This window comes from Castor canadensis, chromosome 1 (assembly GCF_047511655.1).
Source record: "Castor canadensis chromosome 1, mCasCan1.hap1v2, whole genome shotgun sequence".
In the NCBI taxonomy this organism is placed as follows: Eukaryota; Metazoa; Chordata; class Mammalia; order Rodentia; family Castoridae; genus Castor; species Castor canadensis.
In genome coordinates, this window is record NC_133386.1 from 137,735,245 (window position 1) to 137,749,023 (window position 13,779).

General features: G+C 36.1%; 1 protein-coding gene across 2 annotated transcripts in view; it reads right to left on the reverse strand.

Annotated features, from left to right (window-relative positions):
• Positions 1-13,779, reverse strand: part of Ppme1 (protein phosphatase methylesterase 1) — a 52,847-nt gene that overhangs the window by 24,749 nt on the left and 14,319 nt on the right. For both annotated transcript variants that reach the window (XM_074083294.1, XM_074083297.1), the window contains exons 2-3: positions 7,471-7,565; positions 6,861-6,952 (exon numbers count right to left, since the gene is read on the reverse strand). In XM_074083294.1, the coding sequence (XP_073939395.1) occupies positions 6,861-6,952; positions 7,471-7,565 (187 nt within the window). The remainder of the gene's footprint in view (positions 1-6,860; positions 6,953-7,470; positions 7,566-13,779) is intronic.

Sequence of the window (13,779 nt, forward strand, 5' to 3'; positions counted from 1 at the left end):
TGTTATGCTTACATCCTAGTATGGAAGAGGAAGAAGAGAAAAGAATAACTGAGCAAAGTAAATTCACAGAATAACACATGCTTATAGATAATGAAAAAGTGGTAGTGCATGTCCATGGCAGTTACTTCGAATCTTACTTCAAACAGTACAACTTTGCTACTTACAGAGTAAGTGAAAAAGTAGCAATTTAAGATCTACATTGATCTAACCAATTTTTTTTTGCTAGAATTTGTGGTGTCAGCAATAATAGCAGCAATAGTAGTAACAGTTAATATTTTCTAAATCTTACTACGTGTGAGGTACCAACCTAAGGGCTTCAAATAAATTATCTGACTTTCTCTCCACATCTCTTTTACTATTTAGACATAATTTTCATCATTTTACAGGGGAGGGCATTATACAGAGAAATTAAGTAATCTGGCCAAGATCAAAGAGTTAATAAATGGCAGGCCAAGACTGAAATATAAGCAGCGTGGCTCCAGGTGGTTCTCAACCCTGGCTGCCTAACAGAATCACCTGACATTTTAGGAAATATCCAGGCATGAACCCACCAGAAATTCTGATTCAAGTGAACTGGGAGAGGGGCCAAGATTATCTACACATTTTGGAGTTCCCCAAGTCTATACTATTCTATGAAATAGACAATTAGAGGTAAGATTGGAAAAAAGATCTGCATAGTCAGTCATGGTGGCAAATACCTACAACCTCAGCACTTAGAAGGCTGAGTTAGGAGGATCAAGAGGTCAAGGCCAGTCTGAGACCCTGTCTCAAAACAAACAAATCACTTAAATAACATGCTTCTGGAATACTTTGAAATCTTACCAAGTTTTCTCAGATAATCTCAAATTATCTCCCTGAGAAGTAGGCTAGGAAGATGGCACAATTTTTGTAGCTGACAAAACTGGTTCAGATGGGCATATCAAGTATTGATGAAGATGTAGAGAAATAAGTATCCTCACAAACATATATATTCTCAAACTTAATTTTGACTGACTTGATAAATGAAAAGGATATTCTTTCATGCTTCCTTATCTGTGAATTGATACTTCATTTTCTTACCTATTTTTCTACCAGACTGCCTTTTTTCTTTGTAGGTTTTTCCCTGTGTTTTTTTTAAACTAATGAAAATATAAACCTGTTATTTATACTGCATATATTTCAAATTTTTTTTTTAATCTAGAACACAGCTTGGTTTTTTTTGGGGGGTGTTTTTTTTGGGTGGTATTAGGATGGGAACTTAGGGTCTAATGTTTGCTAGGCCAGGTGCTCTTCCACTTAACTATTTGCCTGGACTGGCTTTGAACCACAAACCTCCTGATTTCTGCCTCCTGAGTCACTAGGATTACAAATGTGAGTCACCAGTGCCTGGCACAGCTTGTGTTTTTTTTTTTTAAATTCATTTATTTGCATGTGCATACATTATTTGGGTCATTTCTCCTCCTTGCCCACCCCCACCTCCACCCTCCCCCCCTCCGCCCTTGCTTCCAGGCAGAACCTGTTCTGTGCTTTTCTCCAGTTCCACTGAAGAGTAGAAATAAACAATAATAAGAAAGACATAGCATTTTTGCTAGTTGAGACGAGGACAGCTATACAGGGAGATTCCCAGCATTGCTTTCATGTACAAATATGTTACAACCCAGGTTGATTCATCTCTAACTAATCTTTACATTGTTTCCTGATCCCCTTCTTGTGTTGGCCTCTGTTGCTTTAAGGTTTCTATATTAATTCCTCTGAAGTGGGGACATCAAATGCTTTCATGTTTTGGGTTTTCTATCTAACACTGTACCTCCCATATATGTTCTCCTCTTGTCATGTAACCCTGCATTTGCCCTAGATCTAAAGAGGGCAAACATATGAGGGCGAACATATGATTTTTGGTTCTCTGAGTCTGACTAACCTCACTCAGAATGATGTTCTCCAGTTCCATCCATTCACTTGGAAATGATAAGATTTCACTTTTCCTCATGGCTGAGTAAAATTCCTTTGTGTATAAATACATTTTCTTGATCCATTCGTCAGTAGTGGGGCATCTTGGTTGTTTCCATAACTTGGCTATTGTGAATAGCGCTGCAATAAACATGGGTGTGCAGGTGCCTTTGGAGTAACCTCTGTCGCACTCCTTTGGGTATATCCCCAGGAGTGGGATTGCTGGATCATATGGCAGATCTATGTTTGTGGTACTAGGGCTTGAATTCAGGGCCTACACCTTGAGCCACTCCACCAGCCCTATCTGTGCTAGGTATTTTCGGGAATAGGGTCTTGCAACTATTTGGGCTGGCTTCAAACCATGATCCTCCTGATCTCTGCCTCCTGAGTAGCTAGGATTACAGGCATGAACCACCGGTGCCCAGCACAGCTTGTGTTTTAATAAAAGTTTTTGGTTTGGGCAAAGTCAAATTAATCAACCAATTCTTTATCTTCTTTATCTCCTTCCTTCCTTCTCTCCCTCTCTCCCTTCCTTCCTTCTCAACCAGTAAGATGCGCATGGTGGCCCAAGCTTATCTTCCCAGCTATGTGAAAGATGTAAATAAGATTGTGGTCCAGGCCAGCCCACACCAAGACACAAGACCCTAATCTTAAAAATAAAGCAAATAGGGAGAAGGAGCATGCCTCAAGTGGTAGACTGCTTGTCTAGTACCACCAAAAAAATAATGTGTATTTCTATCTGTATATCAGCCCTCTTATGCTTTGGATTGTTATTTTCAACATATATAAAGTTCCTTTTTACATGTGGGCTTAATGTTTTTCTTCTAATACCTTATTAAAAACTAAAGAGTTTTAGAAAATGTTTTGGTATGTGAGAGAGGCAAGACACGTCATTTGCTCTCTTTCAAAATTATCTTGGTTGTCAGTAGGTATTTATTATTCTGTGTGAATTTCAGTTTGTTGATTAAGTCTCATAAAAATCACAACTGGGATCGTAACCAGGTTAGACAAATTCACACAGGAACATGATTTATTTCTCTATTTAGATTTTCCTTTAAATCCTGTCAAGTTTTATTGTTTTCTTCATGAATGTCTTATACTTTGTAAACATTAGCTTTATATTTTTATTTTTATGAATAGCACTTTTTTCATATTATACTTCCAAATTTAGTAAGTGCTAATATTTAGAAAAAAATAGATTTATAAATACTGAGATTATAAAATATGGCTTAAACTACTGTTTACTATGAGATGATTTCCTCTGATTTTCTAGTGAGACAATATCTATAAATAATGACTTCTAGTTCTTTTCAAATCTTTAAACCTCATTTTTCTTTCTTGTTATCTGGCTAGAACTTCCAATATAACATTGAAAACAGCACATTTCTCTTATTACTGACTTTAAAAAGAGCATATCTAATGTCTCACTACTAAGTATTATGTTCAAGAAATTTCCTAATATATAAACTGTAAAAAGTTCAGAAAGATTTTCATCTATACCTAGATGCCAACAGTTCTCAACATAGGTGGACGTTACAGTTGATCAAGTCCTTTTCGGTACATCAACTGAGATGAAAGACTAATTACACAGAGAGATGTTCTAATGCTGAGCACCATTCTTGCATTCCTGAAATAAAACGTACTTGATACCAGTGTATTATTTTTCATCTATCCTACTGAACTCAATCTTCTACTATTTTATTTTATTATTTCACAGTTTTCTTTTTTATTAGCATATATTAATTGTACAAAGGGATTTCACTGTGGTATTTCCATATATTACTTTCTTATCTCCCACCCTCATTCTTCTATTTTATTCAGGATTCTGCAAGCACCTACTTTATTAGTGAGATTGGTTTAGTTTTCCTACATTGTCATTTCCTGATTTGGCTATTAGAATGATGCTACTTTCAAATATAGGTAAATAGCTTAAAACAGTGCTATCCTAAGTAGTATTTATATGGTGGAGAATTTTAATAATCTTCATTCTGAGAGAAATTAACTCTGTAACATATTAAATATTTAGAATTCAGTAATACAAGGACAGCCTTCCAGATTCCCCTCCTCTATTTGTGTCTCCTATCATCTATGCTATTATTATTTCTAAAGGTCTTCAATATGTTCCCATTGCTCAAAACAGTTGAACTCAGTTACAATTAGGTAGAAGTGTATCAAAATGATCAACTCCCCAGAAAACTGAAATCTGGATGTGTTTTAAGCAAAACATGCTTCCTATACCCCTTCCCTAATGTTGATATACCTAAAATATGCTTACTGTTGATGTGGGTGGGGCAGTGTTGTGCTGTGTTTGAAAATAGCTCTCTCTACTATTACCCTGAACTAAAGGGTAACTAAAGATACAATAACCTAGCTAGGTAAACCAGGCATTCCCACAATTTTGTCCCCATGATCTCAAGTCATCTCTTTCCCTAGTCCCTACCCACATACTTTATATCCAAATTGCAAACAATTCCATTATACTTCACGGATACACCTTCAGTACCATTGGGTTTACCTATCCTTGGAATGCCTTCCCTACTAATCCAAGTTTTCAGAATATATATAATAATATACTTTGATCAAATTTACTCCCTCTATTACTCTTTCTTATCTCCTAGCTTTCCACTTTCCTAAAGAGAATATAGTGAACAAAACTGAACTGTTCAGGTATAGCATTGACTTATTCAAGGAGTAATTATTGAGACCAAGTCCATAGTTGGCCTTGTATGGTAGACATATAAGAATGAATAAGGCATAGCCTCAGCTCTCAAGGCTCTCATGATCTAGCATCATAAATATCAATTATCTTCTGGTTCAGTATATTTGTCCACCTTCTGTGCTAGCACATTTTGGCTTCTGCCTTATTTTACCAATTATTATCTAAGGGAAATTCTCTCTCACATGACAATAAGGTGCTTGAGTTTATTCCTGCTGTCTGCTATAGCTGCTATTCACCTTGACTACTTTCTAAATCCACAGATAAATTCAAAGGTTTAAGAATTCTGACTTTTGGAGTCAAAAGTCAATTACCGGAGCACTAACTTTTATATAGCATTTTTACTTGGTTTTACAAGTAGGCCAGGTAAGTAGCTGAAACAAAGTGACTTATCTATAGTAATATGTGCCAGACATAAATAAGCTATGGTCCCTGCCTCCTAAAAAGTGAGGTGTGCTCTATAAAATACACACTGGATTTCAAAGACTTTCAAAGTATAAAAGGAGCGTAACATATGTTCCTATGGTTTGGATATAATTTGAATGTCCTCCAGGGATTCATGTGTTGAAATAGAATCCCCATAGTGAAGTATTAAGAGGGTAAAAACTTAATCTGATTATGGCATTTAGAGGTGAGTCCTTTGAAAAATAATTAGGATTAGATAAAATCAGGGATAGAGCCCCGACTGAATCCTGGTAGCTTGACTGACTGGTCAATTTAGAGGGAACAGGTTCTTGACATGTAGATTGGGCTGGCCTGCTGCTTCAGGCTCCCATGTGTTGGGGTTTTATGCATGTATCACTATTCTCAGCATTTCTGGTAGCTTTGTAAGAGGGACGCATATTCCCTGTCTCATAGCATGTGCTGCCTTGCTCTGTAAGCAAGGCCATCAATAGACATGACTCTTCTATCCTTCATCTCCAGAACTGTGAGCCAAAATAAACTTCTATACCACCAAGTCTGTGATATTGTGTACTGGCAATAAAAAATTAGCTAATGCAAATGTTGATAATAATTTTTAAACCAATTGCCTGTTGAAATTATTTTAGGTACAATGGGTCAAATAACATATATAGTATTAAAATTAACTTCACCTTTTTAAAAACTATATAATGCGCCTAGTAGGAAATTTAAAATTACACAAGTGGTTTGCATTCTATTTCTACTGGTCTAGAGACATGGCACTTACGGACAAATCATATAGCTTATCCTATAGAATGAGAGAAAATAGTAAACAAGAACTTCTTTTCAGTATTGAGGGCTGAATCCAGGGTCATATTGTTTAACTGTTGAATAAGTACCTATGTATCAAGAACTACCATAGGCATTTGGAAAATAAAACAGCATAAGATAATTATTCATGTTCTCAAGGCATGTACGGTCTAATAGAAGCAACGAGAAGGTGCTTTTTTACTTAATTCCAGTAATTCCTGCTGTTGGGAACAAAGTAATTATGTTCTGGGCCTTCCTTAATTTCAGTCATTTGGATCCAGGTATCTAGTGCTGCATTCCCACTTGTTCCCATTTCTGTCCTTCAGGCTCCCTAGTGGTAAACAGAGGAAGTATGTGTATTTGGGTGACACATACAATTTAGACATAGGTGTTGCTAGTATCTTCCTTAGAAGTATCTCTCCTTGCACATGGGCTGCCTCATTACAGAGTCAAGGATAAAAGCAAGATCTACAATTGACAGTATTCACAGACACATATCCTCTATTCTAGACCAAACTATCACCAATCAAGTATTATTTACTTCCCAGTAGCTCACAGACAACAAACAAACAAATTAAAATCATCACTTTAAAAAAGAAGGAACTTTTCCAAATATTTATCAGACATTTCCAAATGCAAAGTACCACACAGACTCTGAAGGAAACAAATGAATTGAAAGGCATTATCTAAAGCAACTGAATAAAATGCCTACTTATCTTATAAATTATTGTGATACAGATCCCCACTTTTGACAAGGCACAAAATTAATTCCACTCATCCTGATATGCATATATATAAAATTTTAAAAACTGTCTGAGGGCACTAAGGCCCATCCCTGTCAAGAACCTCTGGTTTAAAGGACAAGAAATATTGAGCAAACTATGATTAACACTGGGAATCCACTCCATCCATAACCTTCTTACATCAAGCAAAATGAATGAACATGGAAATTATCCAGGAGAAAACAATGATTACACTAGTATCAGCTCTACTATCAACAACTTACCGTGAACACAGCCCAAGAAAGGGCAGAATGGCCTCCTCCATGCAGTAAGAGCAGGACTGGACCTTCAGAACCACTCTTGTAAACTCGAAAAGTGTATGAATAGTTAAAGATAACATATTTAAATTTTTTCTTAGTGAAGTTTTTTTGCCTGTTTAGTCACAATAATACTGACTAAAAAATCCAGGCAGCAATAAGCCACATGCAAAACCACACACTTTCAAACTTAAAAGAAACTTAAATAGAAGATTCTGAGACAGTAACCCCTTTGGAAATCTGAGGCCAGTATGACCATGTTTTTCAGTGAAAATAATTATTCCCTTTTCCCTAAAGAGGACACATCCCTGGTTCCTAGAAATGAGATCAGTTCAATTCACTTGATTAACTCATGAAACTTTTCCCTGGCCCCCAAAAGATGTATCAGTTTCAGGAATTTAATTCCTAATCCTTTCCCTATGCATTAGATAATTATAACCAAGAAAGATACTAGCATGGACATAAAGAACATTTCATGCTGTACAAAGAACAGGTGGGAAAAGAACATTTTAGAAACTATACAAGTCTTCTGAGACATCATAATCTTACTAGTGAGTAAACCACTTTGCAGAGGATATATCCTTGCCAGTTTCATTCTCTACTTCCACATCTTCCATGGATTCAAAGTATTGACTCCAAGAAACAGGGGAAAAGTCCCGCTTTCTTCCAGGGCTAAGGAAAAAAAAAGAAAGAAAGACATTTCAAGTAAAAAATAGTTATGCATGAGAAGATAAAAAACTTGAACAAATGCAAAATGTGAACCAAAATGGAAATAGCAAGAATATTTTTCTTAAAAGGCAGAAGGAGGGCCAGGTATGGTGGCTCAAGCCTGTAATCCTAGCTAAGCAGGAGGCAAATACAGGGAGGATTACGGTTCAAGGCCAGCCTTGGGAAAAGCCCAAGAGACCCCTCCCCCATCTCAACCCAAGGTGAGTGGTAGTTCATGCCTGTCATCCCAGCTAACTCAGGAGACCCAAATAATAGGAGCAGCCCAGGCTGGCCCAGGTATAAAGCAAGATCCTATTTCAAAAATAACCAATGCAAAAAAGGCTGGTGATGTCATTCAAGTGGTAGAGCACATACTTAGCAAGTGTCAACCCTAAGTTAAACCCCCAGTACTACCAAAAAAAAGAGAGCTCATTACAAAGCATCATATTAAATGTGTTTAAATAAGTTCAAATAGAGATTTAAGAGTAAAGTTAAATATACTCATTCCAAAACTAGACAAAGACACAACAAAAGAGAAATAAACCAATCTCTTTAATGAACACAGATATATAAAAGCTCAAGAAAATACTTGCAAATCAGACTCAACAACACATTAAAAAGATCATATACCATGATCAAGTTGGTTTCATTCTAGGGATGCAAGGATGGTTCAACACATATAAATAAATAATAGTAAATACGTAGGGAAAAACTGACATAATTTCCTGTAAAATCAGGAATGAGACAAAGGTATCCACTCTCTTCACTCTTATTTAATATAGTACTGGGACTCCTAGCCAGAGCAAAAAGGCAAGAGAAAGAAATAAAAGTGATTAAATAAGGAAGGAAGAAGTCAAATTATCCCAATTTGCAAATGATATGATTCTATCCTTCAAGACTCCACAAAAAAACCACTAGATCTGATAAACTTTCAGCACCATACAAAAAAAAAACCTCAGTAGCTTTTCTATGGACCAAAACAGGCTGAGTAAGAAAATAGGCAAAAAAAATTCTATTCACAATAGCTTTAAAAAAAAATCCTTAAAAACAAAAGTCAAAACCTAGCAATACACTTAAATAAGGAAGTGAAAGACCTCTACAACGAAAACTAAAAAACCTTAAAGAAAAAAATTGAAGAAGACAGCAGAAGATGGAATGACTTCCCATGTTCACTGATGGGCAGAATTAATATCTTGAAAATGGCTATATTACTAAAAGCAATTTATGGATTCAATGCAATGCCCATCAAAATTCCAATGTCATTCTTTGCAGAAACAGAAAAAACAATCCTAAAATTCATACGGAAGCACACAAGACCCTGAATAGCAAAAGTAATCTTGAGAAAAATAGCAATGCTAGAGGTATCACAATAATGGACTTCAAATACTGAAGAGCCATAGTAACAAAAAAGCATGGTACAAGCACAAAAAGACATGAAGACTAATGGAAAAAAGACCCAGAAATAAAATTACACAGCTACAGCCATCTGATCTTTGACAAAGGATCCAAAAATATACACTGAAGACAAATATTAGACACTAAATAGGAAGCAAGACTCATACATTATCTTTGTATTCTAGTTAGAACAAAATATCCTACATTTTAGAGATGTGATTTTGGTTCTGTTAAAAAGTAATTCTAGAGTCTTATTTTTTGTTCAGCTACTTTATGGTCATAGGCTGTTCAGGCCTTTTTTAGTTACAATTTTTAGAATGAATTACTAACTTTTTTCAATGAGGTCATAATAAAAGAATTTTGGATAAAATAATTCCAAAAGCATAATAAAGTTAAATTATACTTTAAAATAAAAATTTATTCATTCAATAGATATTTACCAAGAATCTATAATAAGTATGTGGCTGGATCTGAGGTGGGGTGATAGCTATAAAACTAGAGATAATGCCTCTGTCCTCAAGGAGCTAAAAGCAAGTACATAAACATTTAACACAATGTACAAAGAGTGAAATACCCTAAGAATGCACAGCTAAAGTGTGGCAGATGTTCAAAGAAGGCAAGAAAGATCACTTCTAGGTTAGGGAACAAAGAGATTTCAAAGGAAAAAATAAAGTAGGCATTGAAGAACAGACAAAATTCAGACTGATGGAAATAGGGAAGGGTAAGGATGGCATTGCAGGCAAACCAAAGAACAGAAAAAAGAAACTATTATAGGGCCTGTTGTAGAGGACATTGAAAATATGTAAAATAGCTAACTAAAAATAAATGGGAATAAGCACTAAAGTTTTGAAAAGCTACAAGAAGCTGACATAACTAAAAGCACAAAGTGGAGAAAGAATATTATGTTAACTCTAATAAAGTAGGGAATATATGTTCACTGTGTGTTATGTGAGAGAGAGGAGAGAGAGGAAAAGGGAGGGAGGAAAGGCGGAGGGGAAAGAGTGAAGTTAAGAGAGAGAGAGATACTCAGAGAGAAAGAGTGTGAGAGAGAGAGAGATCGATTGAGATTTTTTTTTTGGTAAGGGCCTAAAAGTCAGAGTGTTTGAATGGAATTGTAGAAAGTGAGGAGTCCATAAAATGTACAGACTGAAGTATTTTAAAAACCTTTGTAAATGCCAGTGTACCCCTACCCAGCAGTAAAATAAAATAATCAGGCTTCGGTGTCTCATACCTGTAGTCCTAGCAACTCAGGAGGTAGAGATCAGGAGGATTGTGGTTTGAAGCCAGCCCCAGGCAAATAGTTCTCAAGACCCTACTTTTTTTTTGTTTTATTATTCATATGTGCATACAAGGCTTGGGTCATTTCTCCCCCCTGCCCCACCCCCTCTCTTACCACCCACTCCACCCCCTCCCTCTCCCCCCACCCCCTCAATACCCAGCAGAAACTATTTTGCCCTTTTCTCTAATTTTGTTGAAGAGAGAGTATAAGCAATAATAGGAAGGAACGTGTTTTTGCTGGTTGAGATAAGGATAGCTATACAGGGAGTTGACTCACATTAATCTCCTGTGCGTGTGTGTTACCTTCTAGGTTAATTTTTTGATCTAACCTTTTCTCTAGTTCCTGGTCCCCTTTTCCTATTGGCCTCAGTTGCTTTTAAGGTATCTGCTTTAGTTTCTCTGCGTTGAGGGCAACAAATGCTAGCTAGTTTTTTAGGTGTCTTACCTATCCTCACCCCTCCGTTGTGTGCTCTCGCTTTATCATGTGCTCAAAGTCCAATCCCCTTGTTGTGTTTGCCCTTGATCTAATGTCTGCATATGAGGGAGAACATACGATTTTTGGTCTTTTGGGCCAGGCTAACCTCACTCAGAATGATGTTCTCCAATTCCATCCATTTACCGGCAAATGATAACATTTTGTTCTTCTTCATGGCTGCATAAAATTCCATTGTGTATAGATACCATATTTTCTTAATTCATTCATCAGTGGTGGGGCATCTTGGCTGTTTCCATAATTTGGCTATCACAAAGAAGGGCTGGCAGAATGGCTCAAGCAGTAAGAGCACCTGCCTAGAAAGCATTAGGGCCCTGAATTCAAACCCCAGTGCTCGCAAAAAAAAAAAAAAAACAAAAAACACCAAAGGTCAGGAAATGTTTAATATATGGAGAATGACTGCCAGAATCAATGACAACTCCAAAGTTAAATAAGCCCTACTATTTGTAAATAAAAAATACTCTTTGGTAGGTAAATATATACAAATTTGTTTTACATTTGAATAAAATTTATTTCAAACCTAACAAAATAAATATAAATTTCTCCCACCTCCTGCTCTCAAAGGAAGGACTTTGGCAGAGAGAACAAAGTGGTCCTATGACAAACCAAATCTGGTTTCTGCGTAAATCATGTGAATCAAATATGTTTATGAACTCTTTGTTGTAATCACAGACCATATTCAGAATGTGATGAGAGCTATGAACTCTCAATCTGGGGGAAAAAAATGCATGCATATATATTCTGCCTACAATTCCACTGGCTTCAAGAAAACCATCTACAAATACCAAATTAACAGCTCATAGCCTGAACTTTGACCTCAACAACCTACTTCCAATAGAAAAAAAAAATGAGATTCTGTAGTTTTAAAAGTTCCTAAATGAAAACCCTAAACCTAAAATCATTTTTCATTTGCTACCAACTAAAGGTTTGTTTTTATAACCCAGTTCTGCCTTTAATAACTGTGTGACCCTAGGCAAGTCAGTTTCTCTAAGCTTAGTTTCTTCATGTCAGGTGAGGTTATATTATCAATTTTATAGGGGTTGTTATGAGGATTAAGATAGCTCTCTCATCACTTACTCTCAAATTAGCTTGTTCTATTTTTTAAATCATAGAGCTATTATTTCAATATTTGTTATGATCTTTAAATTATTCCACCTAATTTGGCACTAATGCAAGATCCATAAGAACAAGAACATTCCCTATTTTTTCACAAATGTATTTGCAGAGTCTGAAACATAATTAATATCTCTTAATAGTATGAAATGAGCTAATGTACATAAAGCATTTACCTTACTGTCTCAGACAATATTTATTATTAGGTGGCTTTGAAGCTAATAAATATAATTCCCCTTACATATACCTAATAAAGTTTCCAGTAAAAGAAAATGGGACATGACAAAACTACACTAATAAAGACTATGGGACCAGGTATAAGGATAAACATAGAGCAGTCAAATAGACTCTAGAGTCCTGAAATAAACTGTAACATTTATTATAGTCAACTGATTCTTGAAAAAGGGAGAAAATAATTGAATGGGGGAAAGAATAGTCTTTCCAATAAATGATGTTGGGACAAGTGAATATCCCTATGTGTGAGTATGAAACTGAACCTCTTCCTCATACCACATACATAATTAAAACAAACTGAATCATAAAACTATAAAACTCTCAGAAGGAAACTCAGCAGTAAAATTTCATGATCTTGGGTTAGGTAACAATTTTTTTTTCTCTTTTGCCGTACTGGGGTTTGAACTCAGGGCCTACACCTTGAGCCACTCCACTAGCCCTTTTTGTGTTAGGTATTTTCAGGATATGGTCTCTTCACTATTTGCCCAGGCTGGTTTCGAACTGTGATTCTCCTGATCTCTGCCTCCTGAGTAGCTAGGATGACAGGTGTGAGTCACCGGTGCCCAACTCAGGTAACATTATTTCTGAGACACCACCAAAGAGAGAAATGATAAAATACTTAGGACTTGGGTTACACCAACATTAAAAACTTTTCATTAAAACTATGAGCACTTTTCACACTACTATTACTTACAGAGAGATAACATATAATTGCAGGGACAATAGCATGGGCCCAGAAGTCAAAATATCTTAGTTTAGCTGGATCATATATTACTTGTATTTTTAGTGGCTATACTAATTTACATTCCTTCCCTATACTGTGCATCCTTTCCAACATTTGTTTTTTGTTTTCTAGATGACAGTCATTATGACTGGGGTCAGATGGAAAAATCAGTGTAGTTTTAATTTAGTTTCCAGATGGCTAGAAATGTTGAATGTTTTTCATGTTTTTTGGCCATTTGCACTTCTTTTGAGAACTATCTGTTCAGTTCATTTGCCCAATTATTGATTGAATTATTTGTTCTTTTGGTGATTAATTTTTGGAGTTCTTTATATAGTCTAGATATTAGTCCCATGTCAGATGAATAGTTGGCAAGGATTTTCTCCTTTCAGTAGGCATCTGTTCACTCTGGAAATCGTTTCCTTTGCTATACAAAAGCTTTTTAATATTCTAAGCTATTGGAGTCCTACTCAGAAACTTGTTGCCTATGTCTATGTTTCCGCCCCCCCAATGTTGGGGACTGAACCCAGGACCTTGCACATGCTAGATAAGCATTCTACCAGTGAGCTACATCCCCCGCCCTTGGTTTTTTCACACAAGGTCTGTTATTTAAGCCCAGGCTGGCCTGGAACTTGCTATATAGCCTAAGTTGGCTTTGAACTCTAGATTCTTCTGCCTTTGCCTCCTAAGTGCTGGAATTATAAGTGTGAAACACCACACCTGGCTGCCTATGCCTACATTTTGACATCTTTCCCCTATGTTTTCCTCTAGTAGTTTCAGAGTTTCAGATCTTACATTAAAGTCTTTGATCCACTTTGAATTGACTTTGTACTCGGTGAGAAATAGGAATCTAGTCTCAGTCTTCTACATGTGTATATCCAGTTATCTATCACAGCACCATTCATTAAAGAGGCCCTTTTTTCCAACGTTTTTAGAAACTTTGT